The 20397-nt window shown below is 43.7% G+C and overlaps 1 protein-coding gene across 1 annotated transcript in view; it reads right to left on the reverse strand.

Moving 5' to 3' along the window:
• slc4a10b (solute carrier family 4 member 10b) overlaps nt 1-20397 on the reverse strand; it is a 283634-nt gene that overhangs the window by 33539 nt on the left and 229698 nt on the right. Inside the window, exons 21-22 of the mRNA XM_041200245.1 lie at nt 11039-11212; nt 9827-9949 (exon numbers count right to left, since the gene is read on the reverse strand). Coding sequence (XP_041056179.1) covers nt 9827-9949; nt 11039-11212 — 297 coding nt within the window. The remainder of the gene's footprint in view (nt 1-9826; nt 9950-11038; nt 11213-20397) is intronic.

Consider the following 20397-nt stretch of genomic DNA (forward strand, 5'->3'; position numbering starts at 1 on the left):
TCAGGTGAAACTTCCTGCTAATGGCAAGGATTTCCCAGAATATACATTATTTGCAAATGGGGCAGAGATTTGGCATAACAGGTCTCATGCACTTCCCTCTTCCTTTCATCCTAGAAGTTGCTACAAATAATCAACAGGGGAAAATCTGCCTCTCAATTGCATACCAACTTACTTAGTAAAAGTACTTAATGTAATACTGGATGAAAGCACATTACTGTAAGGGAAGATAGGAAATGTACCCTTGATAAGGGATTTAGCTTATATAATTCAAACCACCCACAAGGAATAAATAGTGTTCACTCACAGAAGCAGAATTTTTACTTGGGTACGCATAAAGGGAGTTTTCATGCAGCACACTATCAACATCCTGGGGGTTACCGTTGACCAGAAACTGAACTGGACCAGTCATATAAATATGGAGGATACAAGAGGAGGTCAGAGGCTGGGAATTCTGCAGAGAGTAACTCTTCTCCTGACACCCCAAAGCCAGTCCACTATATACAAGGCACAAGTCAGAAGTATGATGGAATTCTCTCCACTTGCCTGGATGAGTGCGACTCCAACAACACTCAAGAAACTCAACACTATCCAGGACAAAGCAGCCTATTTGACTGGCACCCCATATACCATGTTAAACATTCACTCCCTCCACCACTGATGCATAGCGGCAGCAGTGTGTACCATCTAGAAGATTCACTGCAGCAACTCGGCGAGGCTCCTTTGACAGTAGACAAGGGCAGAAAATGCATGGGAACATGACTACCTGAAAATTACCCTCCAAGCCACACACCATCCTGACTTGGAACTATATCACCGTTCTGTCAGTGTTGTTGGGTCAACATCCTGGAACTACATTCTGTGGGTGTTTCTACACCACATGGACTACAGTAGTTCAAGAAGGCATCTCACCTTCTCAAGGTCATTTAGGGTGGGCAATAAATTCCAGCCTAGCCAGCAAAGTTTACATCCCATGAATGAATAAAGAAAGCACATACACCTCAGTGGAAATTCACCATATATTCCAAATATCTGCACTTCACATTTAAAATTTGATTGATATTGTTCTGCACCATAATGGGATGCAAACAGTTGTCCTTAAATTTATTCTAGCTTTGAAATTATTTAGTTATTCATAAAAAGACTGATCTTTTATGAAATCTCAAAATTTTGGCAGTCTCTACACTTCTTGAATTTCTGTGATCTGTATTGTAAAGGCCGAAACGGGTCTTAAATCTGAACAAAGCAAACTACGTGGCTATGAGGGGCAAGTTGATTGAGAAACTAGACTAAAAGATATTATGGTTAGTATGCAGTGAAAAGATTTAAAGTATCATTTCATAATTTGCAATAAATATACATTCCTTAGGAATAAAAGCCCCATGGGAAAAGTGGTCCAACCATGGCTAACAAGAGAAGTTAAAGATAATATTAAAGCAAGAGACTTATAATGTTGCTAAACAGTTGTAATCTTAGGACTAGGAGGATTTTAGAATTCAGCAAAAGATGACCAAGAAATTGATAATGGGAAAGGATATAAGAGCAAATTAACAAGAGAAATAAAAATGAATGGTAAGTTTCTTTAAATAAGCAAAAAAAAGACCAACAAAAGTGATGTGGATCCCCTAGAAGCAGAGACAGCAGTCATAGAGACATGGGCTGAATTTTATCAGGGAACTGGGGACCCTGATATTGGGGTGAAAAGCAAATCCCAAGGCCAGATTTGCCGGCAGCAAGGTCCATTCAGCGATTTTACCAAAGATGGCCACCTAATTGGCCATGCCATCCAGTTAAAGACTGTGGGTGAGCTCTCCATGTTGCTGGCCCAGAGGGCTGGCAGCTTGAGGCCTCAGCAATGCTATCAGGAGAGGAGGTTGCTGCTGAAGCACACAGGCCACCACGGCATCTAAGCAAGTAAGGAGAAAAAAAATGAGGAGACACGCATCCAAGAAGGTTGTTGGGGCTGCGGGCGCTCCCTTTCCTGCCCATGGCCTCTTCTTTGGCCCTTGAGGCCTTCCCCTTCCCCATCTCATGTTGCCACTGGGGAGCCACCTCCATTTAGCTGTCAGCCTTCCCATGTGGAGGAAAGTCACCCCGCTGTTGGCAAATGCAAACAGCACAAAAAACATCCTTAATAGGGCCTTTACATATGTAAATTGGCTGGTCACCCCTGTCTGCTTCCAGCCCCATCATTGGTAAAATACCCCGACAACAGGACAGGAACCAATCCGACCCACCTCCCTGCAATTTTATTGGCCCCCATACCTCCCAGCCTGCCTCCCAGGTGTCAGTAAAATTCAACCCAAATCATTTACAGCATTGAAGGGGGTCATTCGGATCATTGAGTCCATGCCAATTCTCTGTAGAACAATCAAATAAGTTCCATTCCTCCCAATCTATCCCCGAAGCCCTGCAAGCTTATTTATTTCAAGTGACCATCCAATTTCCTTTTGAAATCATTGACTGCCTGTGCTTCCACCGCCCTCGTAGGCAGGAGTTCCAGATCATTACCATTCATTGGATAAAAAAGTTCTTCTTCACATCAGCCCTGTATCATTTGCTTAAAACCTTATGGTCCCATAGTTCTTGTACCGTCAGCTAATGGGAACAGTTTTTCCTTCTCTACCTTATCCAAACCTGTGATAATCTTATACATATCTATCCAATCTAATCAAACCAAACCAATTCAAATCAAAGGAGGAATTGAAATGGGGAATAAGGAAATTGAAGAGGCATTAAAAAAATATTTTGCATCTTTATTCACAGTAGAATACACATAAGAAATTCAAGAAATAGTGGGGATCCAAAGTTCTAGTGAGAATGAAGAACTTAAAGGAATCAGTATAAGTAAAGAAATAGTACTGGAAAAATTAATGGGACTAAAAACTAATAAGTCTCATGGATCTGATGGCCCACATCTTATGATTTTAAAGTAGGTGCTATTAGAGATAGTGGATGCATTTGTTTTGATCTTTCAGAATTTCTGAGCTAGGCCATTTCAAATATGTGGAATTAATAAATTTCAAGTAGGTAGAAACATTAGTTTTCCCTTTGTTTACCTTCTATTACCATCAAGACCGTGTTCTAATGCATTTGTATCAAATTATCAAAGTAACCTCAGCATTTCAGCATTCAATGTATGTATTGTATGCAGTACGATGAAAGCCATACTAACAACAGAACATGGCCTTGTTGGGTTAGATACAAGCAAAGAAAAGCAATGGGCTACCACAGTGCTTCACAAACTGTTTTCCAATATGACCCCATTTTAACTCACCACCGCCTCCTCAAGGGCAATTAGGGATGGGCAACAAATGCTGCCTTTGCCAGTGACATCCACATCCCATGAACTTTGAATTTGAACTGAATATTAAAAAACTATCAAAATTAATGTGACCCCAGATACCAGCAAAAACAAAGCAACAATAAAGCAGCATGGTAACATTCAGTATAGAATTATTAAAGCTTGTGTATCTTTGTAAAAATATTATTTTATATACTCATGTAGATTTCAGCCGAGTCTACATATTCCATGGTGACAAAAAATTCTTGAAGCTCCTCTTCCTCCACGCCCCCACATATATTGTAATCAGCCCCTCACCACCCCCCCGACATTGCCATTTTCCCACACACCTCACACTCACTCAGCAGCCCCTGTTCCCAACCACCCTCCTCCAACTCACTCAGCAGTCCCTCTCTCTAACCCCTCCTGTCCTGGGCTTGCTGAACCCTTCCCCACCACCCCCACCCCTCGGGCCTCCCAAGCCCAATGGAGGTTCGGATTCTGCCATTCCCCCCGCTGACCCCCGGGTCTACCAAACCCAGTGGCTCCACCAAGCATCCCACAGCAGAGTGCACCCTTCTAGTAGGATGAGTGACGGCAGCCGGGTCTGGGCTGGCGCAAGGCTGAGTGGCGGCTCCCCCAGGTCCTGCTCCCAACCTTGTTACCTGTGCAGATTGTCCAGGTTGAGACTTTCTCCTCCCAGCTTTGGCTTCATTAGAGGAGAGGCGGCTGAAGGGATGTGGACGTCAGAAAAAAAATTAAACGGATGAAATTTCATCGTTCACAAGTCAGAATTCTGTTAACTGGTGGAAATTTCTCATCCTTTACTTAAAAAGCAACAACTTGTGCTTAAATAGCAACTTTAACGTAATAAAATATCTCAAAATGCTTCACAGGGGCAATATAAAACAAAGCATGATATCCAGCCACATGAGGAGATATAAGGTCAGATGACCAAGAGCTAGGTCAAGGGGGCAGATTTTAAAGAGTGACTTAAAGGAGGAAGGTGACGTAGAGAGGCAGAGAGCTTTGGGGAGGGATTTCCAGAGCTTAGGGCCTAGGCAGCTGAAGGCACGGATGCCAATGTTGGAACAGTTAAAATCAGGGACGCTCAATCAGTGCAGTGCAGGTATCTCTGAGGGTGTTTTTGGGGCCAGAGCAGATTACAGAAATAGGGAGGGGGTCAAACCATGCAGATATTTGAAAAGAAAGATAACAAATTAAAAATCAAGGCATTGCTTAACTGGGAGAAGGTGTAGACATGTGTAGCAAGCACAGGGGTGATGAGTGAAAGGGATTTGCTGCAAGTAAGGACAGCCTCAAATTTGCAGAGGTTGGAACTTGGGAAGCCAGCCAGAAGTGCATTAGAATACTCAAGTCTGGAGGTAACAAATGCATTGTCAAGGGGTTCTGTTCAGCAGCAGTTGAGCTGAAGCAGGGGCAGAGTCAGACAATGTTATGGAGGTGGAAATAGTAAATGATGGCATGATGAGGAGTTGAAAGCTCATCTCAGAGTCAAATATGACATAGAAATTTTGAACAACCTGGTTCAGCCTCAAACAAGTACCAAGGAGAGGGATTGAGTCAGTGGCTAGTGAGCAGAAATGGCAGCTGGGACAAAAAACAATGGCTTCAGTCTTCCCAGTACTTAATTGGAGGAAATTTCTGCTCATCCAGTATTTGATATCAGACAAGTAGTCTGATAATTTATCGACAGTGGCAGGGTCAAGAGAGATGGTGTGAGCCATAGATGGGTGTCATCAGCCTTCATATGGAAATGGATGTGATTTTGGATGATGTTGATGCAGCACATGGATGAGCAATAGAAGGGGGCCCAGAACTGATCCTTGGGGGACAACAGGCATAATTGTGCAGAAGCTGTAAAAGAAGCCATTGCAAGTGATGCACTGGCTGCAATTAGATAAGAATGGACCAGGTGACAGCAGTTACATGCAGCTGGACAACAGTGGACAGGTGTTGGAAGAGGATAGTGTGGTCAACCACGTCAAAGGCTGCGAAGGATGAGGAGGGAAAACTTACCTTTATCACAATCTCATATGTTTCATTCAACTTTGATAAGCCGTTTTGATACTGTGGCTGGGATTCAAACATGGAGTTCTAGGATAGATGGGCTCAGACTTTGAAAGCAATAACAAGCTCAAGGACTAAAGAGAGTAAAGGGAGGATAGAGGTGGTTCAGTAGTTTGCAAGGACAGTGGTATTAAGGGTTGTTCTTTGAAAAAAAGGATGATGACTGCAGATTTAAAAGAGAGAGGGACAACACCTAAAAAGGGAGACCATTCACAATATCGGCTAACATGGGGACTAGGAGGGGAGGTTGGGAGGGCAGCAGTTTTGAAGGAATAGTGTCAAGGGAGCAGAAGGTGGTCTCAAGGTCAAGCTAAGTTTGAAGAGGGCATAAGGGGAGATGGAAGGGAAAATAGAGAAAGTCACAAGTTTAGGGCTCAGACAGAGGGAACTTTAGAGGAAGTTAAGCCCTGTGGGCTAATGGAAGGAAGGAACGTGACAGAGGTAGCTGATCAAATGGTTTCAATTTTAGTGACAATGACATCCATAAACTCCTCACACTTATTGGAGGTCAGAATGGAGGAAACAGGGATAAGCATTTAGAATGTGATTTGCAAAGGAGAAAAGAAGTTAGGTATTATCTTTGCATTTCAGGATGATTCTAGAATAATGAGCAGTTTTGACATACAAAAGCAGGACCCAATAGTGCTTTATGAGGTCCAGCTGCTGACAAGTTAGTTGGTGCAGAGGCTGAGGGAGGAAAGCAATGAAGATACCGCATTGAGAAAACTGACATGGTAATTTGGCAGCAGGTGGAGAACCAGGATTTTAAATGAGAAATGAGAGGGGTAGCACAAGGTGAAATGCTGAAAGTCAGGGAAATGCAGAGGAGAAAGGGAACAGATCAAGGTGAGGTTTGATTCTAAGTGTGATGGTCTGGGTAAGACCAGTGGTAAAATGTATAGCCAGGCAGGGTGGCTTCATTGAGCGAGAACATAGGAACATAGGAAATAGGTGCAGGCCATTCAGCCCCTCATACCTATTCCACCATTCAACTAAATCACGGCTGATCTTCTACCTCAACGTCATTTTCCCCACACCATCCCCATATCCCATGATGGCTTTAATATCTAGAAATCTATCGATTTCTGTCTTGAACAAACTCAATGAGCCTCCACAGCCACCTAGAGAATTTCAAAGATTCACCACCCTCGGAGTGAAGAAATTCCTCCTCATCTCAGTCCTAAATGGCCTACCCCATATTTTGAGATGGTGCTCCCTGGTTCTAACCCCTCCCCAGCCAGGGGAAACATCCTTCCTGCAACAACCCTGTTGAGATCTGTAAGAATTGTGTATGCTTCAACGAGATCACCTCTCATTCCTCTAAACTCCAGAGAACACAGGCACTGTCTCCTCAACCTCTGCCCATAGGACAATCTTGCTATCCTAGGAATTAGCCTGGAGAACGTCTGTTGCACTCTCTCTATGTCAAATCTAATGTTCCTTAGGTAAGGAGAGCAAAACTGTACACAATACTCCAGGCGTGGTCTCACCAAAGCTCTATACAACTGCAGCAAGGCATCTTTATTCTTGTACTCAAATCCTCTTGCAATAAAGGCCAATGTACCACTTGCCTTCCCAATTGCTTACTACACCTCCATGTTAGCTTTCAGTGACTCATAAGCAAGGACACCCAGGTCCCTTTGGACATCAACACTTCCCAATATCTCACCATTAAAAAATAGTCTGCTTTTCTGTTTTTCCTACCTAAGTGAATAACTTCATATTTTTCCACGCCATATTCCACCTGCCATGTTCCTGCCCACTCACTTAGCCTGTCTAAATCCCCTTGAAGCCTCTTTGCATCCTCCTCACAAATATACGAATTAGGAGCTGGAGTAGGTCATTCAGCCCCTTGACCCTGCTCTGCTATTCAATAAGATCATGGTTGATCTATTGATGGCCTCTACTCCACATTCCACCTAAACCCGACAACCTTTGACTCCCTTGACAGTCAAGAATAAATCTACCTCTGCCTTAAAAACATTCATTCATCCTGCTTCTACTGCTCTCTGGGGAAGAGAGTTCCAAAGATTCACAACCCTTTGAGAGAAAAAAATTCTCCTAACCTCCGCCTTAAATGGGAGACCTTTTAAACTGTCCCCTAGTGCTAGTCTCTCCCACAAGGGGAAACATCCTTTCAGAATCCATCCTGTCTCCTCAGGATCTTATATATTTCAATAAGATCACCTCTCAATCTTCTAAAATTCAATGGATACAGACCCAGCCTGTCCAACCTTCGCTGATAAGATACACCCCCCATCCCAGCTATCATTCGAGTGAACCTTCTCTGAACTGTTTCTAACGCATTTATATTCTTTCTTAAATAAGGAAACAAAATTGTACACAATATTCCAGATGTGGTCTCACCAAAGTCCTGTAGAACTGTAGCAACACATTCCTACATTTATATTCCTTGCAATAAACAACATTCCGTTTACCTTCTTAATCGCTTGCTGTACTTGCATACTAACTTTTCCTGATTCATGTACCAGGATACCCAGATCCCTCTGTACCTCAAGTTCTGCAATCTCTCTCCACTTAAACAATATAATAATATAACAACTCACCTAACTTTGTGCCATCATAAAACTTGGAAGTATTACAATTGGTCCCCATATCCAAATCATTGATATAGATTATGAATAAGCCTTGCTCCTTGTGGTGCCCCACTGGTCACAGCCTGCCAACCTGAGAATGATCCATTTATTCCTACCATCTGTTTTCTGCCTCCTAACCAATTCTTAGTCCATGCCAGTTTATTACCACCCCCACCCCACCCCCTCCATCCCAAGTGCACTAATTTTCTGCACTGCTTGTGTGCAGCCTTATTGAAAACCTTCTGAAAATCCAAATAAGCAACATCCATTGGTTTCCCCTCATCTATTCTGCTAGTTACATCCTCAATAAAGTCCAAAAGGTTTGTCAAGCATGGGGCTGAATTTTTCGCTTGTCAGGCACATGCGATCGGCAGGCCCAGGAGTGGACAGGAAATGGGCCCCCAACTGCAATTTCATGCTGGCTGGCCAATTAACAGCCAACCAACATGAAATGTGCATTGAAAGAGGTTTAGCACTGCCAGTGGGGGCAGGAAGAGGGCGGGTGCCGACGTCACTGCAGGTGTTGGTGAGCACTTCCAGTAAGATCCCTGAAGGCAGACGGCTGCCTCAGGGAGTTGCAGACCTCCACAGAGGAAACAAAACAACAAAAATGCTGCAAAGTATGTCCCTGCAGCCCAATCAAGCACCTGAAAGCATATCTCATTAAAAACTGTCCTCAGATATCTCTTTTTATTTTATTTCCCCATGGAGATTTCATCCCACCCTGGATTGAGGTTTGAGCAAAAATGTAGTCTGCCTGACCGATTGGCCTGTCCTCCCACCAACTGTAAAAGTGGACAGGCCACGAAAAATCATTTTCAATTGCCTCCTTAATGGGCTTAATTGCCTGCTTAATTATCGGCGGGCATGCTTCCAATTGCCGTGCGCACCCGCAGAGTGAGATATCGTGTGAGTGCGCAATGACATCAGGACGCTCGCCCGGCATCATCTCGTGCTATTTTGTGGCCAGCTGGGTCAGGCGCGGTCCCACCCGTGGGACGTAAAATTCTGGCCATGATTTCCCTTTCATAAATCCATGTTGACTCTGTCAAATATTACAATTATTTTCAAAGTGTCTGATTATCACATCCTTTACAATAGATTTTAGTATTTTTCAACTACTGATGTCAAGCTAACAGGTCTGTAGTTCCCCATTTTCTCTCTCTGCCTCCTTTCTTAAATAGTAGGGTACATTTGCTACCATCCAATCTGCAGGAACTGTTCAGAATCTATAGAATTTTGGAAGATGATCAGAAGGTGACATTATCTCTCAGCCAGGTTTCGATCAAGGCCATGATGTTGATGCAATCATTCATTGTAAATTCATGGATGAAAAGGACCTTGTCCACAAGTCAACGGACATACTGGAGGGAGATGTGCAGAGGGGCAGTGAGAGCTGATCCATTGGCAGAGTCCACAGTGTCAGTAGAAGGAGGAGTGAGTTGGACAGGAAGGAGCAAACAAGCAGGGTCACTAGGAGGGAGACAAGCCTGGAATAATGGCAAGAAAGCAGGAAGGTCGGGGAGTGCCTGAAGGATTGGAGTCAGGAATTGGGAGAACAGAGTACCTGAGGGCAGAAGTGAAAGGAGGCATGGGAATAGAAGAGGCAGGTTTAAAAAAATGTAAAAAAAAGCAAAAGGGCAAAGAGTGATGAGATAGGTGGGTAAACATTAAAGTCAGACACAGCCACCGAATTGAACTGAGCAATTTAAACGATACTAGTCTGACACATCTGAAAATGAGAGAGGGTGTCAACTTGCCACATTTTCAGCAGGTGAGACCTTGTTTAACTTTCCACGTCTGGCTACTCTAATGTGACCCAAAAATTAGGCAGTGCAGATATAGACAAGTCTCTTACTTCTTTTTCTTCATCTTCTAATTTTTTCTTTTTACTCTCAGGCATCAAATCATCCAGCCAGCTCAGCTCTCGTTTAGTGAAGATGAAATCCATCAGTTTTCGTATAAACACTAGTGCCAAAACCTGTAACATATGCAAGCTTCAGCAGTCACCAAGTAAAAAACTAAAAAAATGTTGCTTGGCCTGGAAAAGTATAATTGTGAAACTAATTAAAAATAACCTCTGCTATTCCTGAAATGTAATAAATCCTCCATTGATAGATCACTTTTTAAATCATTTCCTGTGTATACTTTGTATTCAAAAATGCATGTAAAATGTTTTATTTATGAGAATTTTAATAAACTTTTACTTACTTCTCAAGTTTGAATGAAGTAAATATATATAATGATCATTTTGCATCTTAATTTTTAATGCATTATCACCAAGAATGTTTTTAAGTAAAGCTGGACTGTTAACCGTATGGGCAGGATCTTCTGGTCGGCGAGCGGGGGTGGGGCCTGCTCGCTGACACGTAAAATGAACTCCCGAAGTCACCCGTGTCATTTCCATTTTCAGGTCGGGAGAAGCGCAGCCGAGCCAGATGCATGCCCGCCGACTTGTCAACGGCCTATTAAGGCCATTAGAAAACCAATTCAGCTCATTAATGGGCCTGCTCATACAACCTGAAGGTTGGCAGGCAGACCGGGAGCCCAGGTGGACTTGTGAAAAAACATGAAACCTCATCCAGTGGCGGGATGAGGTTTCATGAGGGTATTTAAATTTTAATGAAATGTTTAAATACAAGTTATGGACATGTCCCAACTCATATGACAGTGTCACATGAGAGGACGTGGCAGGGAAAATTGTTAAACTCCTTTATTAAAAGTTGAAAATCTGAGCCGATGTCCCTGAGGCAGCACTTAGCCTCAGGGAGATCTGTGCGCTATTTTGCGCGCATGCACAAAAGAGCGCACTCCCGGCTGTAGGAATCCCCCCGTCTGCACAGGGAGTGCATAGTGCTTTCTGGCGGACATCACGCTGGGCGGGTCTTAATTGGCCCGCCTACGTAAAATGGCGGCACTCCCCCAACCGGGGGCTCCGATCAGGAACCCGCCCACTCGCGTCTGCTCCCACTCTTCCCCTCCCTGACAGAGGGAAAACTTTTGCCTTATGTTCATTTTGGTTTCATTTCTAAAATACTTAGGGCATATCTTTATTATTATAGGTTCATACCATCATAGGAAAGACAATGGCTGCCCGGGAAGCTTTTATTACCCAGAGAATAATCAAGCAAGAAGCTTGAATCACAGTGAAGAGATGGACTTTCCGAAGAGGCACATGTCGTAGGTAGATGAAGTCTGGTTGGTGTTTTGCAGGCATCCCAAAGAGCTTTAACCGATCAAATAGCTGTAAAAAAGACAAATATCATTCCTGAATAATTTGATGTAAAAACTTGATCAAAGCTTTACTGAATTATTGAAGGGCTGCCAATCATGGATTTTCTCTCTGTGACTCAAATATTACATAAAAATGTATTTTAATTGCTCCATGGTACTTTCATAAATCTACATTTTTTAAAATACAACTAAGTGGATAAATTGGAATAAAAAGGATATAATTCAGCTATGATTTTACATTTGCATGCGTGGAAGGTGTGGGTTACTGCTACTCAAATATGTAATGACAGTTCATTTAAGATGAGGCGGAATAAAGTTGTTATGGAGAAATGCAATGATATAAATTATTCTTGATAAAAGGCAGAAAGCCGTCATGGTGATCCTATTTTTTGATAGAATCCTATGCACATGTGCAGTTGGCAGCTTTGTATTGGATGACATTGGCAGTAAAGGTCCGGGTCTGAAATGTGGGTTTTCCATAACTTTGGTGGGAGATTGCCAGACCCTCAGAAGAATGATATAAATGTTGATTCCTCTTTATCTACCTTTTCCATGGTGATGACCTTCATAAGGGAAAAGCTTTAGAAGGTGCAGAATGCGACAATAACTTTGGCTCCCATAAACAAACTGTATTTCAACACTTCTCCTGATCTGATCTGCTGAGACATTCATCCCCTTATTTTAATATTTCAATGGTACACTCTACCAAGACCCTCAATGCTACTCTCTTCAGGTCTTATTTGTGGGTGCCTCCAAAGAATCATGAGCCAGAGCTCCAGTCAACTACCTTGGTCTTGAGTAGCTATCCAATGAGTCTTTCTGTCTCTTAAAATAATGGTGGCACCAACAAATGCCATAAAGGAATCATGGCAGCTCCAGAGCAGCAGTACTATTGTACAAGGTTCTGCTGCATATTCATAGAATGGAACTCCTTTTTTGCTCAAGGGGTGGCATTGTAAGTAGGGAACATATGGGTACATACGCAGCAGTAATAATACTCTGCAGCAGAGGTTCCCAAACAGTGGGGTCGTGGGATGAGATTAGGGGACATGAGCTTAGATGCCATAATGGCAGCTGTAGAGCGGAGATGCTGTTGGGAAAATCCTGGGACTGACTCCAAAGCCAATGACACAGTGCTCATTTTTTCCCCAGCTCATAGTTTGCTGGGAGGGGAGCGGAGTGAACGAGCTTTGCACAGGCAGCCTCACTGTCTGCCTTGAGCACGCCAAAGGTTCTGTTTAAAGACTGCTCATTCTCAGCCTATTCAATATGGCTGCTGAAGCCTTTTTTTTCCAAGACATATGGGATTTTTCATGTTTCCAGCATCGCATACTTTGTTTAATTTATAGAACATGTTTACCAGAGATTTAAATTATTTCTTTCCTTTTATCTAGTTTGGGCCACATCAAAAGAGTCAACGTAAAGAACCTGTGTCTCATTAGGCCCAGGGAGTAAGATGACATTTTCACAAGGTAGTTAAAATTTCAAAACACAGATTGTCAGAAGTTTTATTGTTTGTGTGAATGTTAACAATTAAATATTGAAGGTTACTATCCTGCTGTTTTGTTTTACTTTGGTGATATCCCACCCTGCTCAACAACTGAGGACCATCCCCTGACTCCAAATTTTCACTCTGTGGTCTCACCAGTTCTGAGGCAGTAAAATGAAATCACTCCGGGAAGTTTGGGAAACACTGCTCCACAGTTTGGGCAATCCATAGGCAGTAAAAGTGCAGGGGTCTTTCAAGATATTGGCTGGTTTCCCTAGGGAAAATAATTAAATACCTGTCTTGGGTTAATAAAGCATCTGTCACCTACGTGACGCAACTGCACACTACTGACGGTGAAGTCTTGCAAATATGTTTTGCTTCTTCTTCCTGGCATTTCTTTGCGGACAAAGATTTTTAGGAGGGTTGCACTCAGGAATGTTATGCTGTTGCATGAAAAACAGCAGGGGCAGTAAAGATGAAGACAATTGCCACCTTGACATTAACTAATTAACATAACCATAGATTCAAGGTCTGTTTAAAGAACTGCACAGTTCTCTCAGAACCTCCTTCACTAACCATAATTTCCATGTGCATCAAAATGCCTAATACAATTGCTTTGGCTAAGGTGCAAACAGGTTTGTTTTGCATGACTCCTCTTTTACCTCTGTCAGAAATAGCAGACAGATTGGTATGCCCAGTGGAATACCCAAGGATGCTATTAAGACTATTGACAATTTGAGTTCTGTTGCCAACCACTCACAGCTGGGAGAGTGGGTTCAACTTTAGCATAAATAAATTGTTTCCATAGTGAAGCCAAAACAAAGCAGCATTTAAATTGACAAATCACTGTATTCATTTGTCATAATCTAATTGAACATAAGCACGTAAGAAATAGGAGCAGTAGTAGGTCATTGAATAAGATTATGACTAAGATTGTGGCCTTAAGTCCATTTTCCTGCCTGCCCCCATGACACTAAACTCACTTGTCAATGAAAAATCTGTCTGATTCAGCCTTGAATATATTTGATGCTCCACTGTTCACTGGGAAGAGGGTTCCAAAGACTAATGACTCTCTGAGAGAAGAAATTCCTCTTCATCTTTGTCTTAAATGGGAGACCCCTTATTTTTAAACTGTACCCCCTAGTTCCAGGTTCCCCCATGAGAGGAAACATCATTTCAACTTCTACCATCAAGTCCTCTCAGAATCTTATGTTTCAATAAGACCATCTCATTCTTCTAAACTCCAATGAGTATAAACCCAACCCGCTCACCCTTTCCTCCTAAGACAAACCCCAGCATCCCAGAAATCTGCTTCGTGAACCTTCCCTGAACTGCTTCCAATGCAACTATGTCCCTCCTTAAGTAAGGTGAGCACAGCTGTACACAGTACTCCAGGTGTGGTCTCAGCAATGTCCTGTACAGCTGTAGCAAGATTTCCCTACTTTTTTATACTCCATCCCCTTTGCAATAAAGGCCAAAATTCCACTTGACATCCAAATTAGTTGCATGCCAACATTTTGTGATTCATGTACAAGGGCACTGAGACCCCTCTGTACTACAGCATTTGGCGTTCTCTCTCTATTTAAATAATTTTCTGATTTTCTATTCTTCCTGCCAAAGTGTGCAACCTCACATTTTTCCACATTATACTCCATCTGCCAATTTTTTGTGCACTCACTTAAACTATCTATATCCTTTTGCAGACTCTCTGTATCCTCCTTACAAATTGCTTTCCTAACTATCTTGGTATCATTGGCAAATTTGGCTACATACAGTTGATCCCTTCATCTAAGTCATTAATATAGATCGTTAAAGCTCCAGCGCTGATCTCTGTGACAATCCACTATTTACCATTTACCATCCTGAAAATGACCCATTTATACTGACTCTCTGTTTCCTGTTACTTATCCAATGCTCTCTCCATGCATATCATCCCCAACTCCATGAGTTCTTATATTGTGTAGTAACCTTTAATGTGACAACTTGTCAAGTGCCTTTTGGAAATCCAAATACACTACGGGTGGGATTTTCCACACCTGCCCACCACCGGAATCTTCTGGTCTCGCCACAAGTCAATGGAATTCTGGCGGTGGCGCCGCCTCGCCAGCGGCAGGTCCTGTCAGAACCGGAAAATCCTGGCCTACATCTACAGTTTCCTCTTTATCCACCCTGCTTGTCACATCTTCTAAGTACTCCAATAAGTTTGTTAAACATGATATCCCTTTCACAAAAGCATATTGATCCTGTTACTACCTCTTTAATAATGGATTCTAGCATTTTTCCCCAATGATAGATGTTAGGCTAAGTGGCCTATTGTTTCCTGCTTTCTGTCTCCCTCCTTTCTTGAACAGAGGTGTTACATTTGCAGTTTATCAAACCGCTACAAATACAAAGCAAATCCTTCTCCATTAAAACAAACAAAGGCTGGATAGGGTGATGAGCTAGCTCACATTTTATATGGGTTCTAAACACTGGTCAGGTATTCTGAACATATTTTAAGCCCACCACTTCATTTAATTAATCTTGCTGGGCCACCTACTAAACACCAGGTGGACAGACCTCCGAAGCCACGTGAAATTCTCTGGAAAAATGATATATCACTATCTGTAACAAGACATTGATAGCAAATAACTCAGGTGGTCAGCCCCTTAACATCCATTCAGCAATGATGCGGGTGCCCAGCACATCAGTGCAAAAGACAAGGCTGAAGCATTTGCTACAATCTTCAGCCAGAAGTACAGAGTGGATGGTCCATCTCGGCCTCTTCCAGAGGTCCCCAGCATCACGGATGCCAGTTTTCAGCCAATTCAATTCACTCTAGGTGACAACAAGAAAAGGCTGAAGGCACTGAATAATGCAAAGGCTATGGACCCTGACAATATACCAGCAATAGTACTGAAGACTTGTGCTCCAGAACTTGCTGCGCCCCTAGCCAAGCTGTTCCAGTACAGCTACGACACTGGCATCTACCCGGCAATGTGGAAAATTGCCCAGGTACGTCCTATACACAAAAAGCAGGGCAAATCCAACCTGGCCAGTTACCACCCCATCAGCCTACTCTCCATCATCAGTAAAGCAATAACCTGCTCACTGACAACCAGTTCAGGTTCTGCCAGGGCCACTCAGCTCCTAACTTCATTACAGTCTTGATTCAAACATGGACAAATGAGCTAAACTCCCAAGGTGAGGCGAAAGTGACTGCCCTCGACATCAAGGCCACAGTTGACTGAGTGTGGCATCAAGGAGCCCTAGCATAATTGCAGTCAATGGGAATCAGGGGGAAAGCTCTCCATTGGTTGGAGTCATACCTAGCACAAAGGAAGATGGCTATGATTGTTGGAGGTCAGTCAGCTCAGTTCTAGGGCAACACTGCTGAAGTTCCTCAGGGTAGCGTCCTTAGCCCAATCATCTTCAGCTGCTTCATCAATGACCTTCCTTCCATCATAAGGTCAGAAGTGGGGGTGTTCGCTGATGATTGCACAATGTTCAGCATCATTTGCAGCTCCTCAGATACTGAAGGAGTCCATGTCAAAATGCAGCAAGACCTGGACAATATCCAGACTTCGGCTGACAAGTGGCAAGTAACATTCGCGCCACACAACTGCCAGGCAATGACCATCTCTAACAAGAGAGAATCTAACCATCGCCCCTTGACGTTCAATGGCATTACCATCATCAAATCCCCCACTATCAACATCCTGGGGGTTACCATTGACCAGAAACTGAACTGGACTTGCCATATAAATACCAGTGGCTACAAGAGCAGGTCAGAGGCTAGGAAGCCGATAATGCGTGACTTACCTCCTGACTCCCCAAAGCCTGTCCACCATCTACAAGGCAAAAGTCAGGAGTGTGATGGAATACTCTCCACTTGCCTGGGTGAGTGCAGCTCCCACAACACTCAGGAAGCTTGACATCATCCAGGACAAAACAGCCTGCTTCACTGGCTCCACATCCACAAATATTCATTCCCTTCACCACCAATGCACAGTAGCAGTACTGTGTACCACCTACAAAGGTGCACTGCAGGAATTCACCAGGATTCCTTACACAGCACCTTCCAAACCCACAGCCACTACCATCTAGAAGGTCTAGGATAGCAGATAGATCGGAACATCACCACCTGAATTTGCGCTCCAAGTCATTTGCCATCCTGTCTTGGAAATATATCACCGTTCCTTCATTGTCGCTGGGTTAAAATCCTGGAACTTCCTTCCTAACAGCACTGTGGGTGTACCTACCACATGGACTGCAGCAGTTCAAGAAGACAGCTTACCACCACTTTCTCAAGGGCAACTAGGGATGGGTAATAAATATTGACCCAGCCAACAAAACCCACATCCAGTGAATGAAAAGAAAACACTGCATTACTGACCCATAGATTTTTAGAATAGCACTGCCTAGTGCACTGGCCGAAGAGTTACCTGCATCAATATAATGCATGAGAAAATAGACATATTAGTGCTCTTTCCTGGGTCCTCTGAGTGTCCTTAGAACACCAAAATGGCATCAGTGAACACTTGTGGTTTAAGTGACACAGTGGTTAATGGTTTTAGCATAGCTGCAGTGAAAGGGGTGCAGGACAGGCAGGTCAAATCAACATTCAACAGTGATTTGATGTTGGCTGTGCCCATTTTTGGAGCACGTACTGCAGCTAGCGCCCTCTCTTAATCTGTACAGCTGAATGTGTATTCAGCAAAATAGACACTCCAACCCATTATCTGCTTACAGGTTAGTTGTTGGTTAATTTCTTCTGGCTGTTTCTAGGATTCTACAAGAGTTTAGTGCTTGCTATGGTTGTTTCAAGCTGCAGAAGTATACAGGAAGCGGTGCACTCAGCTGTGGCACCATCTTGGCATGGGCAGCAGCAGTCTGGGCTGCTGCCTGACAGGAAACAGAAAGAACTAATGGGGTGGCATGTGGAGGGAGGACAAATGCTGTCCTCCTGAGAGAGGGTAACAGGTTCATGCACCACAGAGCCACTGCTACACCACAAGGGAAGTGCATCAGTAATCGTAGTAATCTGTTGGAATACAGATTGCTGGACTGCTGTGCTACCCTTTGCACACTGTAATCCACAACCATGATGGCAGTAGCCTCAGCCTGCATGCCAGCAAATTGACCTTGTATTTAAAAAGTCTGAGCTCCCATTGCAGCACTCAGATGTTGGACTGGCTGCTGCTTGTGCCGCAATGAAAGCTGCATTATTAGCCATTAAGTGCTGTATCATAGTTGAGTCCATAAATGTGTGAACAAAGTTGGCCACAACATCCGTGCTGGAAGGGATGGGTTCCAAGCTCTGCACAAGGCCTTGTGCCAGTTTGATGCTGAACTTATCCATGTTCCTTGACACAGAATATCTGCAAGCTTCCCAATTCTAAACATGTCATTGTACATACCCATCAGCATTCATCTGTAGGCTGCCCTAATGAGGTCCTCATTTGAGTCAATTGCAGCAGAACACAACTGCAATCTTACCCTCCGGCAAGCTGGCACCTGTGTTATCTTTGGCCCCTTGCTTGCTGCAGTGCCAGTAGTTGAGCCAGTGGCTATGCCTTCAACATTACTCTCTTATTTATGTCCGTCCACTGCATGGCCGGTTTGCATCTCTTGAGTATCTGAAAGGAAAAAGGCACAAGGGTAAGGTTGTGCTGCAGGCTGGGGATGGGTGGCAGTGGAGATTCATGATTATACCATCTGGAACTTAGAACTCAGAAAATATTTTGGGATGGGGGAGAATAGGATGTAAGAAGAAGGTTTAGGTATGAGGATGCCATCACTGTCAGCCACAACTTCAGAAATGTGTGCCCCAAAAATGGCCAACACTACCTCTTCCCTGGCGGTTAGGACATGTAAATGCTCTCACCCTCCCTCCAGTTAGTTGCTGATGCCTCGGTAGTGCACCGTGTGCTCCTGCAAGAGCAGGAGAGGTTTGTCAGTGACAGTCGTGTAATCTGTTTGGCTGATGTGGCTCTAATGATTGAATAGCTGGCAATGTGTGCAAGCTGTGAGATGTGGGCATGAGGCTTGCAGCAGTGCCAAAAGTGTGGTGATGCACAGATGTGTATGTATCAAGTACCCGCCCTGATTTATAGAGATTGATGGTATGGAAGTGTTGGGGTGTGATGAATTGAGCAGTGTCTGAGGCTATTGGTGTAGATGGTAGGATAAGGCATTTGAAAATGTATTCACTGACCTTGATCATGCATGCAAAATTATTGAACTTCTTGCCTCTCTGCATCCTGGTCCTCAGGGCTCAACTTCTGGCATTGACCTCCATGACTTTCTGCCCCTACAGCCTTTTAAGCGTGTGTCTGGGGTACTCCTGGTCCATTTCAGGTACAGAATATCACTCCTACTTTCCACCTCTTCCAGAACCAAGGCCTCCAGTGCAGCAGCCATGTGCATAGTTATTCACTGTTTCCGAGGTTAGACTCACTTCTTTTATGTCTGCCAGCATGTGCTCCAACTGCAATGCATCTCCCCTTTAAGAGATGGAGACTAGCTTTAATCAGTGCAGGCTAGGAATTTACAATTTTGGGCTCCCTGCTAAAGCATGTTGAGTGCTGGCTGCAATCATTCAAGTGAGCAGGCAGCACAAAGTTGGCATGCTGCCTCCATTGACTTGAGTGGGCATGCATCAATTGTGCAACTCAATCCACGCACCAGTTTTCAAGGGTTATCCAATCTAGACCCCACAGTGTCAGCCACTGAAAGTTCAGTGCCTGGAGAAGCAAGGGAATTTGTAAATAACGTGGAGTTGTTAACTATGACACAGGAGTATGAATTTCATCACCATAGTGCCACTGGATGCAACACAACTAAGACCTTCCAAAGAACGGTCACTCAGAAGAGGCTCTTACACCGTCGCAAAGATCCTGGAAATGGCTAATATTTCTAAGTCCCGCCCCCAAACCTGGCATTTTCCATCTTTATGGGAACAACAGTGGAGTTAAGCTGAAGATTTTTTTATTCATTCATGAGATGTGGGCATCTCTGACAATACCAGCATTTATTGCCCATCCTTAATTGCCCTAATTGTTCATGCATGGGTGATTCACAGTGGCAGCTGGCCATTTAAATCACCAGCTGTCTCCACTGAAGTGAGATTTTGGTAGCCCAGGAGTGTGAAATCCAGAGTGCGCAGATTAGAACAAGAATGAGGAGGTCAGAACTTGGTGGAATTGTTTGGATAGTCAGGGTACCCCTTTGGATAGGGTTCTGGGACACCTTTGAGAGAAGAAATGCACCCTTTGGGAGAGGGGCAGCACCCTCTGGGATTGTTAAAAGTGAACATGATTATGCACTTCTTATGCACAAACTCATCGGAACTGTCCAGATGTGAAATAACAGTTAAAGAACTGTCCAGCTGTCAAAAAAGTGTCCAAGGAAACTAGGTGTGTTGGCATGGAAGGGGTAATGGCAAAAGGTGGTGGGTGGGGTACATGGGTTGGCACTAAGTTAGCATGAGAGACCATGGGGAGTGGGTGGAGGGCATGATTTGGCATAGATTGTCATGGGTGGGGTATAGGATGTGTGCGAGGGGGATGAGGCAGTGGGCTGGAGAGATGTTTTTTGTTTATTTCTTTTTTCTATTTATTTAAACACAGTGCTGAAGCACAGAGGCAGGCCTTCTGTCCATGCCCACCTCCTCACCTGGCAGCCTCCATACTCATTCCAGGGTCACACACCCCAACTCCTAATTC

Source organism: Carcharodon carcharias, chromosome 12, assembly GCF_017639515.1.
Source record: "Carcharodon carcharias isolate sCarCar2 chromosome 12, sCarCar2.pri, whole genome shotgun sequence".
In the NCBI taxonomy this organism is placed as follows: Eukaryota; Metazoa; Chordata; class Chondrichthyes; order Lamniformes; family Lamnidae; genus Carcharodon; species Carcharodon carcharias.